Genomic DNA, 20,210 nt, shown 5'->3' on the forward strand with positions numbered 1-20,210 from the left:
TCCAGCTGCCTGGAGTTACCTTGAGGTCTTCGTACGTGTCGGCTGTGAGCTTGGTGCTGTTCATGTTCAGGCTGCACAGGCTCTTCATGGCTGAAAAACAAAAAGCAGCTCCATCAGCTATGGCTGCCAACGTATCAGAAGATTTATCAGCCAGCGATCTCTTACAGCTCAGAGCCAGCAGGCCTGCGTCGGTGACCGGCGTCTCACACAGGTTCAGGACCTGAAGGCAGGCCAGATGCTCGGATAACAACCTCAGTCCTGCATCCCCGAACTGCGGAGCACAAAACAAACCACAGGTGAGTCATTTCACGGCTTCGTCCGCCTCTGGTTTGTTTTGCGTCGTAGTGACTGCAGACCTGAGTGGACCAGAGGTTGAGCTGTTTGAGTGACGGCAGCTTGATGAGCTGCTCCGCACAGGCACTGGTGACGTTGGTGAAGGCCAGGCTCAAGTTCTCCAAGTTCCCGAAAGAGCCTGAACTCAGGAGGCGGGCCAGATCTGCATCCTGCAGCGAGGAAGAGATGAAGCAAACGTTCTTATTATCTGCCAGCCAGAAAGGAGAGTTTATTTAACAGACCGAGGGTGAACTAACCGTGGACTTGGAGGGCAGAGTCAGCCGTGTGGGGCCGCCTTTTCTTTGCTGAAGAGAACAAAAACAAAAAGTTGGAGTTGTACGGTACACACAGGACCAGTTTCATTTTTAAAGCACAGAAAACCAATAGAAAGCACACTAATCTGCTAATAGCAAAGCAAATCTTTTGTTTAGTGCTTTACCTAACTTTGAAAACAGTTAGCATACTTAGCTTCCCCTAATTTAATTACTAAAAACATGCAGCTTTCAGAGGAGAAACTCACCAGCTCCTTCAGCTCCCGCTGACGGTCGCAGAGCTGCTCGTACATGCGGAAGCCCACCTGCGTGCTCTGCAGAGTGGAGATGATCTGCAGCTGCGTGTCTTTGTTGTCGATGATGTTGTACTCCAGCATCAGACACAAAATCTGAGAACACAAAGACAAAATCTGTAAAACTAATGGCATTTGTCTCAGGAGGTTTCAATGCTTTCAGGCAGACACACTGAGAAAAAAAAAAGATTCTGGTGGATTTTCAAAGAAAAGAGACAAATTTTACCAGGTCAAAAAGAGCAAATCTGATTTTAAAAAGAAGTAAAAAAAAAAAAAAGGCAACATTTAGTTGCAGAATTTCAGCCAAATCAATATTGACAGCATTCAATCACCCAACTTCCATGACCATAACAGGAGGTTAAAGGTTGAGTAGGGAATTTCAGCATTCATCTGGAGTGTAAGTGTCTAAAAAAGTGTAAAAATTGTATTCTGACCTCGACCATGGTCTGGTTCCCTCGCAGGGCCAGCAGCATGCAGGGACCCAACTTGTTCTCAGCCAGAGAGAGGAGGAACTTCTTTGTTTTGTAGCAGGAACCCATTAAAATGTGGACCTGCAGAAGAGAGGAGATTGACTCATTTCAATGGGAAAACATCAACAATAACATGGATATAGCTTCCATATTTGCCAGATTTGTGCACACAAACAAGGAATTTGGACTTGGTTCTCCTTTGCTCTTAATAAAAACATTAATATGAACATCAGACAAAACCAATAAATATGTAAATGTATTTGTGTTGTCTCTGTGGCAGGAGGTTTTAGTAACTCGCGTTCTTTAGCGCTGATCTAAAAAGTCTAAACAGTTTGTGTCCAGGATGTGTGGAGTCTGCAAAGATGTTATCCAATTTAATTCAAGCTTTATTAAAGACACAGAATCCTGGTCTGTTGTAGTGCTAAAAATATAAAACAAAAGAGGATTTATAACGCTAATATTAGCATTCGTTTTTAGCCTTTGGAGTAATGACCTCACCATGCTAGCAAACAGCTCGCCGTCGTCATCGCAGGCCACTCCCCCAGGGGTGTAGAGCTGGAACCAGCCATCTTTACCCGAGCGCACGCTGAGCAGGCAGGAGTGAACCTGGAGGCCAGAGAAACACAAATGTTGCCATTCTTTCCTCCTCCGTTGTCTCTCAGACAGAGGAGCAGCCACTCACCTCCTGCCTGGGATCCTCTGCAAACCTCTGGATGACGTATTTCAGCTCCCTGTGCAGACAGAGGAACAAGCGTCAGGCCGAGATGAAGCCACCGACTTGGCTTTGCATACATTGTTACTTTCCGATACTTACTTTGTGAATTTGGCATGAGCCAGAGCTCTGCAGGGAGGAGAACAGAGACAGATGTGAGGAACAGGAAAGTTTTTTGTTTCAGCTGCAGTGATGAGACGCTGATGACACAAGTTCACAGGTTTCAGGAGGGCAACAAGCTCGTTATATTTTCCGACTGCTGAGAGTTAATTGTCCTCTAGAGGAAATTAGTGAAAGGTTCTGTATCTCTTTGTTATTGCAGTCTGAGCTGCTGTCAACTTGCAGCACTTGAAACAGGCTGATTTCTGGGCTTTAACTAGGCCATTGTAACCTCTTGATTTTTTTTTACTTTTTAGACATTCTACTGTAGGGCTGCAGCTACTGATTATTTTAGCAATCGATTAATCACAGAAATTGACATGATTTTTTTATTCAATCATAAATTTATGTTAGAAAATATTTAAAATACATAAAACAATGTAAATAATTAATTAAATGTTTTTAAATTATAAAAATAAACATTCATGGGCTAAAATGCAAAATAAAAGCTCTGCAGTTTAGTCGACAACTATTTCAATAATTGAATAATCACAATTAATCTGATTAATTGTTGAAGACTTAGTTTTCTTGCAGAAAACCAGATTTTCTTGTTTGAAATTCAAACTTTTAACACTCTACCAAAGCCCTCAATAGACTATGAAAGAGAAAAAAGACACACAAAAAACTCCAGTTAACGATTAATCAATTACTGAACTAGCTGACGATTATTGGAGTAATAAATTAATTATGATTAATCATTTGAGACTTATTCTATTGTAGATTTGATGCTGTGTTTGAATTTATTACTCTGGCATTGACTGCAAGCTGCCCCGACCAGGAGTTTTCCTCCACCATGAACAACAGCTTGCTTCTGTGCATCACTGCCAAACATCTCTATTTTTTTCCAAATTACATTTTTCCAGAAAGTGTTTTGAAACCAGCTGCATGTTCCATTTGAGGAGAACTTTTGCTCCAACCCAGTTTTTTTCCTATCATGGACCTTTATGTTTAACATACTAACTATTGGCTTTTTGTTGTCTCAGCCACTCAGTCAGAGAAATCAACCCTCTCCTTGTGCATGGCGAAGATGACTCATTCTATTGTCAGGTTGTTGCCCTGCCCAACAATGCCTAAGGCGCAAATGGGGCAGCAGTGGTGCAGGTGAGAAGCAGGTGCATCCCAGCATTGGAGAAACAACAAAATGTTCACCAGCGAACCCTAATGAAGCTCTGAGTGGGCCATGCAACAACAGCCCTGGGCTGATTCTGCCCAATAACAGCAGGCTCTCTGGGGGCAGGAAGGCTGGGACCGCTGCTTCACACACCTACGTCAGGAAGCCGGCCCCCGCAGGAGCCTCTTGGAACAGTTGCACTAAACCTAAATCACTGAACCTAAACATTAGTTCCACTAACTAAATAGTTCTGTCAACCCTACAGCACAGCCATGAAACACGACATAAACACCTAGCATGAGTTACTAGCACGGTAGAGGAGGTTCGATTGTTTGACTTCATTTGAAAACAGAATTGCAAAATGGCTGGAAACAAGAGGCAAGGTTTTTTAATGGCCTAATGAAAGTCCAGGAGAGTCATTTCTTCTAAAAGGTGGTTCTACAAGTTGCTTGTTTACTTAATTTTAAATAGTGAAGTGAAAGCAAACAGAAGCGTCTCTTTGCTTATTTTAAGTTTTTGACTCCTGAGGTGTGAATCTTTCTGGGTGAGAGCAGCAAGTGAGGATAGAAGCACTCACTCTTTGGGGAACGGGATGGGCTGCAGCAGACTGGCCAGAGCCGGTCTCCAGTCATCGTAGTCCGACCTAAAAAAAAAAATCACAAAAGAAAAGCAAGAAACCCATGAGGACAATGCAAAGAGGCCCGTGGCGTAAAAAAAAGAAAAAAAAAGACAGCAGAAAGTGAAACCCGAGCAGCGCTGCGATGACGCAGATTAACAGTTGTGCTGATGTAACAGAAGCTCTTGAAGCCTCAGATTACACAGACTAAGTAACTCCAGCTTTGTCACAAATGCTACAACCCGACAAACACTGTTGCTTTTTAAGCCTGGCAGATTAGTCGCTGGGTCTACGCCCCGCCGCCGCTCCACTTTCACCCTGTAATCAGCAGCGATCAGCCAGTCGGGGGCTCACTCACCTTCCTCTAACTGGGACACTGACTGGTTTGTTGAAAGCATTTATCACTAAAAGGAAGCGCTTAGTTCGTGTGTGTGTGTTTAGTGTGTAGATGAGAAATTTTAACATAATGGCAATTTAACAGCTCAGTGTTCAGTTCACCTTAAACGTTTACAAAATAAAGCAGGAGTTTAAAATGAGCTTTTTACTCTAAAGACAGAACTGCTCTGATTGGTCAGTATGCGCCACAATAAAAATAATTATGACCCCAGAAGGTCAGAACTTTCTGATGGGCTCACATGTAAAATTATAAGTGTGAATGTTTTATGTAGAAGATAAGACAGGGGGTTAAACAAAGCCCTCAGTTCACGTCTAAATAGACAAAAATCAGAGCTGATCTCTAATGGGAGTGAATCAGTTTGGGTGTGCACTCTGCAGTTTGGGGTGATATGACAGAAAGCTGCAAGTCCTACAGCAGTGGGAGTCACACTGGGTGAAAGTAGAGAAAAATACTTGCGTTTTGATGTATAAACTGCTAACGTGGAGATGAAACTGTGAGCATGAAGGCAGTTTAAAAGAAAAGAAGATCGTAGGGTCAGAATCTAGATGTAACGTCAGTCTAAGCTGAACATTCTGTGGGAAAATCTGCAAAAAGTCCATTGAACTTAAACTGTGATTGAGTAAAAACTGTCAATCAATTCAGCCGAGTAAAGTCCTAGTTTGTCTGAGCTGAACTTTGAAAGCTGTTTCTGTGCAGGGCTGAACAGAGCAGCTCCAATCAACGCCGGGTTTTCTCTTTTCACCAAAATCTCATTCAGGTCTCAGCTTTTTATATTTGCAAATTTTGAAAACTGCAAATAGCATCTTGTTGCAGTGGCGCCCCAAGGAGGGTCAGGTTTATTTATTCAGTTAAAAATAAAATTATACATATTTCTAAAGTTTTCACTGGCTGCCCTAATGAGAATTTTCTGCTGTTCTTTATTCAACCCATGTTTTGTCCTGCTGATAAACACACAGCAGACAAATCGAGAATATGCTGCTGCGTCTCTTTCTGCTGCTGCGTCTCTTAATGTGACGTTTTGTTGAAGTGGGAGCTTGTTGTGTGAACTCACAGCATCTTGAGGATGAGGGCGAAGCAGCCTAGCACTCGGTCGGCCTGCGCCGGCAGCTGGATGGACAGCGTGTTCACAGCCGGACTGACCAGCAGGCAGTCGATGAGGTTCGGCTCGCTGTCGCCCCCTGCAGGCCCGCCCTTCCGCTTGGCGTTGGCCGTGTTGTTGTTCCGCTCCAGCTCCACCAGGATCTCGCTGGAGTTGACGATGGAGGGCGGAGGGGAGAGCGGCAGGCAGGGCGTCGGGGAGGAGATGGGGATGGACGGAGCCGGCGGGTTAGCGGGTGGAGACGGCTGGGGGGCGCTGGAGAGAGGCAGGATGGTGGAGGGAGGCGGCGGCGTCGGCGGTTCCGGTCGCAGCAGCCGGAGCGGCATCGGCGGCTTGCGGTCGTTTTGCTGCTGGCAGCCGTTCCTGATCTCCTTCAGGCTGGGAGAGTTGTCTCTGCTGCAGGCGGGAGAAACATCACAAACCATCATGGCTGCGTCTGAACAGCTGATTTTACAAATGTTTTCACTGCAAAAACACAAAATCCTACCAAGTGGCATCGTTACTGCAAATATCTTATCTTGCTAGAATTAGTACTGCATGTTGAATCTTTTTTGGGTGAACGGATCGGAACCGAGATAAAGTTGTATTCAGGTAAAATACGGATAAAAAACAAACAAAAGACATGAAGCCGAGTCAAACTTTCCAACGCGTGGCAAACGTGGGAATGACATAAGAGGGCGAAGAGAGATGTAAACAGAGTCAGGAGAAATGGCTGCCACAGCGACGGAAGCTCAGGGAGAAGAGCAGCTTTGGGGTTGAAGGTAATAAAGACCCAAAAGACCCAAAACAACCGGAACCAGCCAGACTAAAATTCCTGGAAAGACGTCGAGCGGAGGATAAACAAGCCGGTATTTCCATGCGGTGATGTAGTTCTTGTTTTCATTTCATCTCTGCAATTTATTTCACTTTGCAAAACATTCAAACAGCAACGGGTCGTTTGGCTCATTGTTTATTTGTATTATTTGTTATTTTTAGCACAAAAGCTCCAGATCAGTCAGACTGGGTTTAGAGTAAAGCTGTTCAAACATCAAATGAATGATCACAAAACTACAATTTTTAAATTCAAATGAAAATCTACTTTTGATAAACATTAGATGCAACGTCATCTTCAGCTGTCATGGCAGCTATGGCCTCATCCGTTCGTTGATCTGAACTCTAAAGCAGATTCTGTTGGACCCAAAACCTGCTTTTAATGTCGTGTTTTAAAACAAATATAAATAAAACAAACAAATATAAATCAAGACTAACCTGGATTTTGTTTTTATTAGTAAGAAAAACAAAATGAAGAAAAATTATTTTTCTTCATTTAACAAGAAAAAAAACAATTTCAGGTTTTGGATATACAATCCTGTTCCTAAAAAAAAAAGAAAAACAATTTTTGCTCAATTAAAATAGTTCATTCTCAGTTAATTGTTGAGTAGGTAAAAAAGAACATAACAGATATTTTCCGTGATTTTAGTTTATAAAAATTATATATTTTTGGCCCACATAAAATACATTTTTTGGACCCCACTGGTTGAGAACGTCCAAGAGAACCAATTTTAAATTATTGTCAGAGATTTTCAAGTGGATTTAAGTCTCGACTTTGACTAGGCCATTCTACAACATGCCTATTCTTTGATGTAAACCTTCCTACTTTAGATCTGGATGCTTTTATAGGTCCATTATTTAGCGCTATCAACTCTGATCAGGTTCCCTGCTGAATAAAACCCCCACAGCATGATGCTGCCGCCACCATGTTCTGCTATATGTATCGAATAGACCTGAAATCTTCCTTTTCTGTCTTCTCTTACATGAATTATGGCAAACTGCAAATTGACATTTTCCAAAAAAAAAAAAATCACCACATCTCTCTTTACAAAAGATGTAAAAAATAACTTGGTAAGATGAGGAAATGTGACTGAAACTGTAAAATTAAAATATGAGAAAAGAAAATTTACTAAAAACAGAGCGCTCTAACAGATTTTATTTCTTTCTTTTTACAGGATATAAAACATTTGTTTCATATGTATAACAAATTAAATTTAATAAAGCTCAATAAAGGAGTTTGTTGACAAGAAAAACCCACTAACAGCAGCTCTCATAAAAAGCTGCAGGGTTTTCTCCACAGTCCAATGATCATGCAATATATTTAATTATTTTCCATTTATTTGTTTCTCCTATAATTGCTTGTGTATTTCTGTGGCGCTGCGGGATGCTGCAAATTCGTTTAGGGCTATAAATGGCATAATGTGGGTTTGATGACCAATCCGATTATGGGCTGCCTTCCTGGTAACAACTGGAAATGACTGTTTGTACCGTTTCCTTCATATTAGAGCTGCAAGATGTGGGAAATTACCAGCCTGGGGTTTGTCTAATCAATGGAAACATGGAGGCAAACAACGCCACGGCTCCTCTGAATCAACAGCTCTAGCTAAACACTCGGATCATAAAATGTGAGATTACAAACGGGGTTACCCCCAAACAGTCCGTAGAGCCATTCAGTGTGCAGCTAAAGGTTGTAAAAGGCGGTAATTAGCTTTAAAAGTGAAGCAGATTAAGCGTTTTTAGTGGAAAAGGAGCCTGATTTTCAGGAAATTACTGACCTGTTGATGAACTCTTCGTAGCAGGAGTAAATGGCCGCCAGGCAGACGGCCACCAGGTTGGGCAGCACACGGGGGTGAGGGCACTGCCCCGTCGGACCGTGCATGCTGCAACACAAACATGTTTAATCCAGAGATCCTGCAGGCGGAATCACGTCTAAACGCTCTGAATGCTCAGAGAGGCTCCCTCACCTGTGGATAAACTTCTTCACCACCTCCATCCCGCCGTTCAGCTCGTTCAGAGCCAGAATGTACTCCTGAGTGAAGAGACGAAGCCGAGGGCACTTCCCGAAATCCTGCAGGAAGAAAAGAAAAACACAAAGTTTGAGGATTGCTAAGTCTCTGGGCCTTATTAAAAAACTAAACATAAAGTCATCAAATTACAAGAATAAAGTCGTACAGGAATAATGTTGAAATAATATGACAAAGTCTTAATATAGAGGTATGCAACAATAAAGTCAAAATATTTAAAAAATAGTTTGCCAAACTGCGAGAATAAACTTATAAGGAAATAGTAAAAATAACATAAAATAAAGTCATAATTGTACAAGTATAAAAATTACAAAAGTACGAGAATAAAGTCAGAAAATTATGAGAATAAAGTCATAATTTTTCAAGAATATGGTCATAAAATTCCAATAAAGTCGTCATACTGTGACTTTCATAAGTTATATTTCGTTTAAAAATTATTTAAAGGCATAAAACAAAAATTGTACTGAAAAATGTAAGATTAAATTATGGAATTAATTTTTTTCTTTTACTTTTGCAATTTTTGTCTCATCTTTGCTCCAATTATCTGAGGTCCCCACACAGCACCCTGGCGTCCCCGCAGGGGGCCACAGGCCCTACATTGTAAAACACTGGGATAAAGTGTCAGGCAGCCTTTAATGGAAACAAGCCGACTACCAGTCTGCCATCCCATAAAGGAACTGGGCAGGATGGAACCACGCTGGGACAGGAAGTGGTTTTCACTGCTGAGACTCTGCAGCTGATGAAAGGTTTCCAGGTTCACTGGTTTAAAACAAAAAACCCTGAATGTTGGAGAATGTTTGTGGTTTCTCACCATGTTGTGTTTGAGGATTCTCTGGACTACAGGCGTGAAAACTTCGATCACAACCATGGAGCGTGGCCGCTCCCGACAATGCTGCAACAAGCACAACAAGCAAGACTTTCTTAAAAGATCCTGAATCTGCAGAGTTCAACAGCTGAGCGAAGCGCTGCTGCTCATCTCACCTTACAGAAGAACTCGCACAGGTCGGGCGGCGGGTGGTTGTTTTCCAAAAGCGGAGCGATCGCCTGCAAAAGAGCACACGCAGATAAATATTTCCATATGCTATCTGCTATTTACCTGGGCAGGGCGCCAAGCCGCAGGATCAGGTGAGCTGCACAAACACGGGCGCTCCGCATGCGGCCAGAAGCCCTGCAGGGGTCGATATCCAGGGGGTCAAAGGGCAACATGGCGGGAAGCTGGAGAGGCTTCACCTGGAAACTCACCACAATGATGTTCTCGTGATCCTGAGCGCTCAGGTTCGAGTTCTGCAGACAGGAAGAAATGAAAACTGTCAACACAGGAAACTACTGGAGCCAAGTTAAATAAAAATGGAAAATTTTATCATTAAAATAAAAATGCAAAATTAGTTTATTGTTGATTCTTTTTGTTTACCTGCTCAATAATAAATAATTTCTTTTATCTGTATATCATTAAAAAACAAAAACATAAAACCACTTTAGACAAGTTCCAGTTTGTGTCATCAACTGTTTTCAAAGTTTTTACCATTTTTAACTCGTTAGGAACCAAAACAAAATCATGAAACATGTTGGATACCTTTAGCTTATTACACCTGAAATAAGACAAAACTAACTTACAAATAACTTTTCAGCAACATATCGTAGCTCATTTTAGGTAAATAATTTCTTAATATTAATGGACAAATATTTCACTTAAAACATGAAAAAAAGATCTTGTTATAACTTAATCTGACAGTGTATATGGTACTGTTTCATCAATATTAAGAATATTAAGGATTTTTTCAGTTTAGTCTTATTTCAAGAAAATAGACAAAAATACTTTGTAAGATTTTGTGTTTTTGAAGTGCAGGAGTCCAGAGGAATCAGTTATTGTGGAAAAAAGAAGAAACAAAGGTTGTAAACAGAAAAGGATCTGCATCCAAACTGCAGCTTTGGTTCTAAAATCTATGCACAAATATTTAAGCCCAGGTTAAAAGAAGCAGCACAGGAACCAACTGCACCCAGCGGATGCCTGAGTGTGCAGGACGTGCCTCTGCCAGCAGGGTGGAGATGATGTGCAGCGGGGCCTGATGGATGGACTCGTCCTGCAGCGGGGAGGTCAGAGCCATGTCCACCAGCGCTCGGATCTCCTTCAGCACCACGTCCCAGCGGCTCGGGTTGTTCAGGACTTTACGGTATTTGTAGATCTTTTTCTGCAGGAGAAATATACGATCAGAGGAAAGGAACGTCTGCTGTATGGCTCCCTATTTCCGTCCATGTAGATGGACCTGCCCGGAGGTTTCCAAGCTCTGTGGAGGCTGAATAAAGTCTTTCTTTGTAATTCTTTGATTTTAGTCCAGCTTTAAATTGAATTTTTTTTCATTTTCTTGTTGGTTAAATACAGAGGAGGGTTGGGGCCATGAAAAAAGAAAAAGTATTATTTCTTTATAATTCTGGCTTTTTTTCCTCAGAAGAAAAATAGTCAAAATTCTCAGAATTTTAAAGCTTTTTTTCCAGTTTTTTTTTTCGAGGAAACATTTTGAATTCTCAGAAAAGACAGAATTCTGAAAATAAAGGCAGAACTTGGGGGCGAAATGAGTCAAAATTGATATTTTTTTTCTTCAGAAGTTTGACAAAGAACTTCAGAATTCAGAGAGAAAATTTAGAATTTGAGAAAAGATAGAATTTGTGGGAAATAAGTGAAAATTCTTGGAAAATAATCAGAATTCTGGGAGAAAGAAATAAGAATTCTGACTGTTTATCTCAGAAGATTAAAGTTGTAATTGTGACATTAAAGTAATTTTTTTCAGTGACCACTAATCCTCTTCCATAACACAAACCAATTTTCTTGCTGTTAAACTGTTATTTTTACAGATTTACCATTGATCAAAACCACTTTAAATGCATAAATCTAAAAAATCAGGATTGTATCGAATATTATCCAATATCTAATTTATTTAGACCTCCGGACGCTCTTGGATTGTGAATTTGCAGCACAGGAAGCGACGGTGTCGGCTTCAGCTGTCGGCGGGTTTTACAGGTCAGATCGGTGACAAACTGAACAACAACAGCAGAAACCTTTTCCTCAGTGAGTCTCTGTAATCCAAACAGATGAATTAATAGTTAAAGACAAACAGAAAGCTCACCTTCCACTGCAGGGAGTGAAACCACTGGTCCCTCAGGTAGCTGTTGGCAGCCTGCGGCGACACGGAGACAAAGAACGCGTTGGAGCCAAATAAACAACTTTTAGACTCACATGAAAATGAAAAATCTCTTCATCAAACCACATTTGTTCTTTTTCTACACTTTGGTTCATTGTTTTGCTGTTTGGTCTTCCTCTTTTTGTTACTTTTTGCACATTTTCTATGATGCATGACCATCATAGAAAATGCAAGTTATTTATCCTTTCTTGTCACTTTGAAGCAGCTGATCAGGGTGTCCAAAGCTCATAATTCCTCAACTTTGACCCCAAATTCCGGAGAAGCTGAAAAGGAGCAGAGAGAGAAGGAGGAAGTCCAAACGAAAGATCTTATCTCTGAAATCTCTCTGACCAGATTTTAAAGGATTTCTTCTGCTCAAACACAAATGGAAAACTTTTAAAGACCATTATAAATGTAGGACCTACATGAAGACAGAAATGGAAAATGCACTGCAAAAAGAAAACCTTACCAAGTATTTTTGGTCCAGTTTCTAGTGCAAATATTTTAGCACACTTGAAATGAAAAAACTGTTTTACAAAAATTTAGTTAGAAATTTCAGTCAGAAATAGGATGTTATAATAATTCCCCAATATTGATGAAAAATTATTAGTTCCAGTTTACATCACTGATAGCATGGGAAAAAATGTCTTAATTTAAGTGGAATAATCTGCCAGGAAATATTTTTTCATCAATATTGGTGAATTATTATAAAACAAGCTCCTAAATTTCTCTCTGTAAGTTAGTTCTCTTAAAATAAGACAAAACTAACATTCACTAAAAACTAGATGAAAAATACCTGGTAAGGTTTTGTGTTTTTACAGTGTGGATTTATATACTATACAACTCAACCTGTTGAAATAACCTGTTGATCAATTAATTGTATGATCAATTAAACTAAGTTGGATCATTTTGAAAGGTTCTTTGTTTCAGAGACTTTGTAATTATTTTATTTGTGGTTTTGGTTGTGTGTAGTTTTTATTTTCTCTTCAGATTGTTGTGTTTCATGTTGAATATTTAAAATGTCTTCCAGTGAACTCGCATTAGCATAACATTTTTAAGATATGACTTGAAAATTGTCTCAAAATAACGTGTGATTGTTTAACCCAATAACTACAGAGATAATTTTCTTCAAGCAAAATTAGTTTCTGTGACAAGCCAAGATAAAAAAAAAAGTATTGTTGAGTAGAAAGTATACGAATGGCCTAGTCAAACTCCATAACTAAAAGCAGCTAAGAATCTGTGGGAAGAACTGAAAGTTGCTGCTCGCCGCTCTGCATCAGATCAGATCAGATCGTCTGCAGATATTGTGCATAACTTTCAGTTTTTTTATCTTGTAGCTGTAACCTACAAGATAAACTTTGATAAACTTTGTTCTGCAAAGTGTCCACTTAAAAGGGGTTGAATACATAATGCACACAAAAAAAGGATCAGAGGCACTGCTTAACAGATAAAATCCAAACAAAATACATCAGTGTGAAGCATCATGTGAATGAATAAGGGGCATGAATGCAAGACAAAGACACAAGGTTTCCTGTGAGCTTCCTGTGTGAAACAAAGCTGCTGCTGCGCATCCATAACAGACCTGGATCGACCTGCAGCGAGACATAAATCTGCCCGTTTAACGACGATCCTCCGAGCTTCACCTCTGACCGAGACACGCCTGTTTCGGCGAGCCAGTGTTTACACAGCCGGCGGGGCAATAAATAACTCATTAGCGTCTCTAAATCACAATCGTCTTCGACGCCGCGGAAAGCAGAACCTGTTGCTACGACGCAATGGAGGAATCATTTCACCCGTTTCCTGCCTGCGTCCGGAGCCTTTTGCACTCAACACAAACAGGGTCATGTTTGGTGACTTTAAGCCGACTGACTGCTGTCAAAGAAAAAAGAAAAAAAAGACAGGAGCAGCAAGGGCGCGGTGTGTGTTTAGAGAAAGAAGTGGTCCGTGTTATGGACGGCCGAGCGGGAACAGTGTGTCCAGCGCCGTGTGAGAGCTGCTGCTGAGTTCAGGGGAAGAAAACTGAGTCAGGACGATAAAATGTTTCAAAGAAATGACGATTCGAACTACCATAAACAGCTGAAGATAATCTCAAAAACAAAACCCAGGGACAGAAAACGACTCAGAAAGTAGGCCTGAACGATGCAGCTGAAAAAAATCTATCAGGATGCTACTGAATACTTATCAAATTCAAGATTTATTGATCAGTTTTTGTTTTAAATATCTGAAATATTGCCAAACTGGTTTATCCACAGTTTCCACTTCATGCTGTTCTTTATTTTTCTGCAATGGCAAAACCTTAAACTGCTGCTGCGCAAGTTACTCCTGTTGCTGCTAGGCAACCAAAGAGTGCGTGAGTTGAAGCCATCAACCCAGCTTCACTCGCTGGTTGAGTAGCTACATCTCCCACAGACTGAATATTCCTTCAGACCTACATCTAGGGCAATATTTCTACAGGTATGAGATGTTGATCCCATACCTGTCGCAATATATATTACCGTATTTTCCAGACTAGAAGTCACAGTTTTTTTCTTAGTTTGCCCGGGGGTGTGGCTTATACTCCAGAGCGACTTATGTGTGGAAATTAACACATCATTATATCATATCACGTGTTATTTTCACACTAAACCGCAAGAGGGCGCTCTAGGTCTGTGTTATTCTGCCTTCAGAGTTAGCAGAGTTGTTTACAAGCAAAAATGAGGACGAAGATTTTATTGCGTTTAGAGATTTAGAGAAACACGGATGGTTTGGTAAACTTGTTAGCATGTTATTTATGCTACAGTTATCTGAATAACTCTTAATACGTTATGTTAACATACCAGGCACGTTCTCAGTTCGTTGTTTGTCATGTAACGTTAGCATACCATACAGATACTCAGCCAGTTGTTACCTCTAATCTATTTTTATTGCCTTTCAAGATGACATGTCTGTTCTTGGTGTTTGGATTTTATCAAATAAATTTCCCTCCAAAATGCGACTTATTGTCCGGAAAATACGGTACTATTGATTTATTGTCCAGCCCTACAAGAAAGACAGTTAGCATGAAGAAAAGCAGGGAATATAAAAACAAAGACGTTACAGTCATTCCAGACCTCTGGTAGCACTTTAACCAACCCTTAAAGTGACAACATATCTCTGTGGTCAATCAACCCAATCACCTTGTTGAAGTCACCAAATGTCTCCCTCAGTGGTTTTTCTTTTTAGTTTTTTGTTTTTGAGGTCGTCCTGCATCTTTAAGGTCATAACCTCGCTACAGTTGACTCTTTGAGGTCGTCTTAAGTCTCCACCAGATTGCCTTTTCAGATATCGTCAAAGTTATTTAATGTCTTTTAGGTCATCCTGTGACTTTTTGATTCGATCACTGAAATACACACACCAAGTAAAATGATCAACATATCAAAACAAAGAGGAAAACTGCTAATGTCTTCCTAGCAGTTCTAATGGACACTGGTAAACATAAATATTAGTGGTGGAATTAAACGTTTTAATGAGATAATTCCAGGGTTTATAATAAATGAATTGCATTTTAATTGAAAACCATACGATCGACAAAATCAACAACATTCTTATTTCAAAACCCTTTTTACTGCCTAGTTATTAAATAAACTTAAATCAAATTTAACGTGTTTATTTCTGTCCCTGATAAAAAATTCTCCAGAAGGAGGAAGATGAGAGTTTAATGTTATTAAATTACAGATTTTAGATACCTTGCTCGCTCATTGTCTTTGACCAACGACAAGAGAAATCTGCCGAAACTCCATTTTTGTTTAGATGGAGTGAAGAAGGAAGTGGCGCTCGGTTTCTTCTTCAGAGGTTTTCAAGTCGTTTTAATAACTTAGCTGGCAACATAACTAGCAAGCCAGATCTTTTAAAATGTCATTATTCTGTATAGTTTTTATGATTTATTATCCATTTTCCATTTATGCTTACATTTATTGAATTGTTAATTATTATTTTTTAATATTATTTTAACTGGATTGTTTTCCATAGATTTGTTTACAAAGGCATATTAGGGCCACTGTAGATAAGAAAAAGAGTAAAAAACTTTCTGAATTTGTAAATTTAATATATATAAATACTTTATCTAGACCTTTGTGCTTGTAACTTTTCACATTTTTGTACTTATTTATGTTTTAAGTGACTCATCAAGAGTTTTTAAAGATATTATTTTTTGCTACAGATGTAGCTGACGTTGGGTTCTGCAGGTTCAAACACTCGATTTCCATCCTCCTGGTGTGTGAATCACCTGCAGCAGGATGGTGCCTCCAGGGATGCTGAGCTGGATGCAGTACTTGGGAGCGTTGTCCCAGGAGAGGAGCTGCAGGTCCTCTATGGAGCTGTAGGACAAAGTCGTCTCCATGTAACCGGTGGGCTGCAGGCAGGGCAGAAAGAAGACAACAGCGTCAGCCTGCATGTTGTTTACAGTACAGGATGTCTGCTGGAGCAGAGCCAGAGCAGAAACGAGCTTTTATTTTTCCTGTCAGTCAGCTGGAAAGACAAAAAGAAACATCTCCTAACTCGAGCCGCCCTGAGCAAACTAGCCTGCAGGTACTTCAGACGATGTAATCAGCCGGTGATGCTGTGTTCACACGCAGAAACCAGCTGGAAAAACTAACTGGACTGAGGAGGAGCGGGAAGCAGCGAAGCCAGACCGTCCCAAACACTGACAAATTACCACAAGTTTCCGGATGCAAGAGAAATATGTGTGTGTGTGTTCGTGACCCAAGCAGATAAAAATATCAGGAGCAAGTCAAAACCACAAGGAAACCAGGCTCTCCCTCCTAAAACCATGGGAGGAGTTTCAGAGAAATGTTTAAGGCATCTCTATAATAAGATCCATAAATTATTCACCACTGATTCTGCAGACATTAGCGTCATTGCATGATTTAGCTTGCAATTATTGTTGATGGGAGATTAACACAAAAGCCAGAGCAGACGTCATCCGCAGAAGCTTTAACTGCTGCTCTGCTCTTTAACAATTACCTGTTTGTTATTCTTTTCCTTTTCCTTCGGCTGCCCAAGAGTTCCCAGAGTGGGCTAGTATTTATGATCGCAAAGCAGGAGCGGCACAAAGACGCGCTGAAAACGACAGCAGATGAAGCAGAGCGACACGTGATCAAGTTTTTAAGGAGCGAGAGCTGCTTCACTGTAAATTACATCTGACCAAGTTCCCATAAAACGAGTTATAAAAGGAAGCAGAAGATAGTTTAGTGGCGAGATGAGCAGAGAGGAGGATAATTTCTGTAGCAGATCTAATGTCAAGACTCAGTGAAACTGGGAGAAACTTTCAGCTCTGATTATGGTAATTCAAGCCGCAGCAACAAGAACGTAAAGCCCCAAACAAACAGTCAGGCTAAAATATTCTTGAGCAGTGAGTGACTGAAAAGCAGTCAGACTTCTACAGACCAGCGACGTGTAAATCATTCCAGATCTAAAACAAAAGGAAGTCTGCCAAACTGACTAAATCCTTTATGCTCAATGAAACAGAGAGTAAAAAATGGATTTGGGTCACAGTGTGAATGTCGCTTCAGCTGCCTGGGTTTTTCTTAAATAACTAAAATATGTAAAAGAATTATGAGGAATGTATACAGCTTCCAATTTTTTGGTATTTTTGAATTGATTCAGACTTTCCAGGATTAAGAATTATGATTCTTTATAGAATAGATTTTTTTCTGTACCTCTAAACCGTACACATTTAAAAAGCAGAAGTGGAGCCTCCTGCACAACCAACAACAATGCAGGAAATGGTTTCTGAGCAAGTCAACGAAATACTTGTTTTATTTTTTCCAGCAGCCATTGTACATCGCATACAGCAGTGAAAGAAAACGAGTAATACTTGTAACCATATAGCTTAAAATTTGGTATTTTTAATAGCGATTAGCTATTAAAAATGCTCAAAATAGCTAATCGCTATTTAATTAATTACCATCTCCATCTATTTTCACTTTAGGCTGCAATGTGAACATAGCCTTCTTGAGGGCCAAAATTGGCCCCCGGGCCGCACTTTGGACACCCCTGACCTGAGCCGTTCATCTGGATTGGGTTCTCTCTCCTTCTTTCTTGTTTTTCTCACAGAAACTCGCCTGAGCCGGTACATGAAGGCGGCTGGGCGACTCCGGCGGACAGGTGCTCCTCTTCTTTAATTGCGTCCATCTCTCGCTCTATAGAGCAAACAGCTCCCTCCTCCTCCCTCCGCTGAAGAACAAACACGCTCTTCCTTCATGTGCACATCCCTCTGCAGCTCATAGATCGCTGGCTGGCTCCACACGCAGGATTTTCATTACAGACCACGTCCACGGCAAATATTGGTTCAGGGAAGATGTTTAATTTTCTGTGGAAGAGTAAACGTCGGCTGCAGTCTTTCCGTCTGCAGGCCGCCGAACCGGGTTTTGTTTTTGTTTTGTTTCTGCGGCGCACGACTCGGTAATGAGATGAAGAGCAGAATATGAAGCGGGAGATAAATGGCACGGCGTCTCTGAAAAGGCAGAGCAGAACGAACAGAAGGGACTTCAATTTTCTGATAACCGGCCGAGGTTGCCATAGATACAACATCCTGTACAAGAGCGAGCGCCGGCCCCGCTTCCATATCACCGTTTTTCTGCTCCCAGCCCTCGTTTTTCCCCTTCTCTTTTCACTTTGCTTTTCATCATAAACGAGGGATGAAGGAGCAACTCCGGGCTCCTTTGCTCTCCGCTGCGTTGCCATAGAAACTAGAGGATGGAGATGCATGTGATGCTTTTCCCGCCGTGAGAAGCAGACGGCGCAACGATGAAGACAGAAACAAAAAACGATAAAAGGAAGGGAGGAAACAAGGCAGATGCAAAACCTGAGAGATGTTCTAGGAAATGTTCGGTCACATGAAACATCATTTTAACATTTCATCAGAAACGGCAACAGAAATGGTCCCAAACTGCCACATCCCCAAAATAAACTGGACTTTTAGTTTCCAGAAAACTCAATGTTTTCTGGAAACAGGAGCCTGTGAGTTGGAACAAAAATCCCCAAGCAGACCACAACCCGGCCACCAGCCAACTCTGTGCTTTGCTTCTGCCAACTCCATGACTCTTTTTGGTCGTTTTTGAAACCAGTTTTTGCCAGTCTGGTGTCTGACTTTGGCCAACTTGGCACCTGATTCGAGAATTGTGTCTAATTAGGTGGTGCTATGTTCTCCACCTCCCTTTACGGGACCCTTTGTAATTCATTTCAATTCTGGGTCTAATTTCATTAAGTTCTGCACCAATTTGGGTCCAATTCTGTGCCTCGTTTTCGACGTTCAACTGTGAATGTTGATCAATTACGCATCTTGAGGTCAAATTTTGTGGATAAAATTCATTTCAAACATTTTTGAGTCTGATTTTGCGCAGTTTGGCTCAACAGCTCCTTCTTTTGTTGGACCGAGCTCAATTTCCACCAACTTAATTCTTACCAGTTCAATAAAGTTTGGTTTATTGCTTCCAATTTTCCCCACATGTAGGTTTATTTTATGCCAAATTACAGAATATTTTCCATCTAATGTGGACAAATTTGACTTGCGCCAACATTTAATCAACTTTGGGAATCAAGTTTGGTGAATTTTACATCCAATTTCATTTAACATTTTTAATATCCACAATAAATAAACAACAAATAAATTAATTATGAGGTCTGTAAACTAAATTATCCTTCAAAAATATATCCAGTTGAGACCAAAGCAACTTTAACCCTCATTTTGTCACATTTTATGGTACCGTTTTTAGGCAAAATTAAGAACTGAAAACTAAAACCTTCTGCACAACTCAGCACTCTTTCTGCGATCATCATCTTTCTGATTATATGAGCAACATTCGCTGAGTTGCAGGAAAACTTGGATTTTTTCCCCCCATCTTCTCTGCATGACTCATGAGGAAACACTCGAGCACCAGAGAAGAAAGACGAACCAAAGTGGAGGAAGATGAGGAGAAACCCACCAGGCTTTCAGCTCACCACTGGAAAGGTCAAGCAGCCATTTCGTAGGTCAGCTGACCAAACCAAACACACCTGGAACAACAAAGCTGTGATAAACTAATAATTCTCGTTCCTGAACAGAAGTTGATTGGTGCTAGTCTTCGTCTGACCTCATGTAAAGCTGCGGCTCTCGAAGCGATGGAGTCACTTCCTTCCAGCCACAGGCGGCTCCATCTTCTCCATCTGCTACAGAGTGGCATAGATCGCCGTTTGGCATGACGACGCAGCTGTGAGGTTTGACGTCTGCAGCTGCGCGGGCGGGCACAGCTGCAGCTTTCTGTGAAGAAACGACTCCGAGAAAGTTCCAGCGTCACCCGAGACAGGAAGTAAGAACGTAATCGAGAACTGAAGCTGCTGCAGGACGATGCATACTGGAACGCCACTTCGCACTTCCTGCAGGAGAGCAGCAGCAGTTTCTGCTTAATGTTTTCCTCCTGTGATCAGTATAAACACTTTGGTGCAACATCCAGGAAATATTCAGGGTCTTCTCAGAAACATAAGTATTTCAACCCGTGCCCACACTTCCTCGTGGTTTTTTTGATGATGTGTCAAGTTTCTACGGCTGCAAATGAAGCCACTACCTTCATGCTGAATAAATAAAGAATAAAGAAACGCAGACGCAAACAAGAATGTGACCCTGGCTTCAACTGGTGGCACACTTCCTCTAATCCACTAGAGCTGAAGTTTCATATAACACTTCAGCGAACTTTTGAAACGTCTAACGCACTTAGCATTTCGCTCATGCGGATGTGACATCA

General features: G+C 41.0%; 1 protein-coding gene across 1 annotated transcript in view; it reads right to left on the bottom strand.

Annotated features, from left to right (window-relative positions):
- cmip (c-Maf inducing protein) overlaps window positions 1-20,210 on the bottom strand; it is a 36,963-nt gene that overhangs the window by 4,815 nt on the left and 11,938 nt on the right. Inside the window, exons 3-21 of the mRNA XM_055027206.1 lie at window positions 15,716-15,841; window positions 11,419-11,469; window positions 10,324-10,485; window positions 9,539-9,580; window positions 9,278-9,340; window positions 9,108-9,188; window positions 8,237-8,340; window positions 8,048-8,152; window positions 5,415-5,858; window positions 3,928-3,993; window positions 2,183-2,209; window positions 2,051-2,099; window positions 1,867-1,974; window positions 1,333-1,449; window positions 854-994; window positions 591-638; window positions 357-503; window positions 166-271; window positions 20-90 (exon numbers count right to left, since the gene is read on the bottom strand). Of these exons, the coding sequence (XP_054883181.1) occupies window positions 20-90; window positions 166-271; window positions 357-503; window positions 591-638; window positions 854-994; window positions 1,333-1,449; window positions 1,867-1,974; window positions 2,051-2,099; window positions 2,183-2,209; window positions 3,928-3,993; window positions 5,415-5,858; window positions 8,048-8,152; window positions 8,237-8,340; window positions 9,108-9,188; window positions 9,278-9,340; window positions 9,539-9,580; window positions 10,324-10,485; window positions 11,419-11,469; window positions 15,716-15,841 (2,058 nt within the window). The remainder of the gene's footprint in view (window positions 1-19; window positions 91-165; window positions 272-356; window positions 504-590; window positions 639-853; window positions 995-1,332; window positions 1,450-1,866; window positions 1,975-2,050; window positions 2,100-2,182; window positions 2,210-3,927; window positions 3,994-5,414; window positions 5,859-8,047; window positions 8,153-8,236; window positions 8,341-9,107; window positions 9,189-9,277; window positions 9,341-9,538; window positions 9,581-10,323; window positions 10,486-11,418; window positions 11,470-15,715; window positions 15,842-20,210) is intronic.

The sequence above is a fragment of the Poeciliopsis prolifica genome, unplaced genomic scaffold (assembly GCF_027474105.1).
Source record: "Poeciliopsis prolifica strain line A6 unplaced genomic scaffold, Auburn_PproV2 SCAFFOLD001, whole genome shotgun sequence".
Lineage (NCBI taxonomy): Eukaryota > Metazoa > Chordata > Actinopteri > Cyprinodontiformes > Poeciliidae > Poeciliopsis > Poeciliopsis prolifica.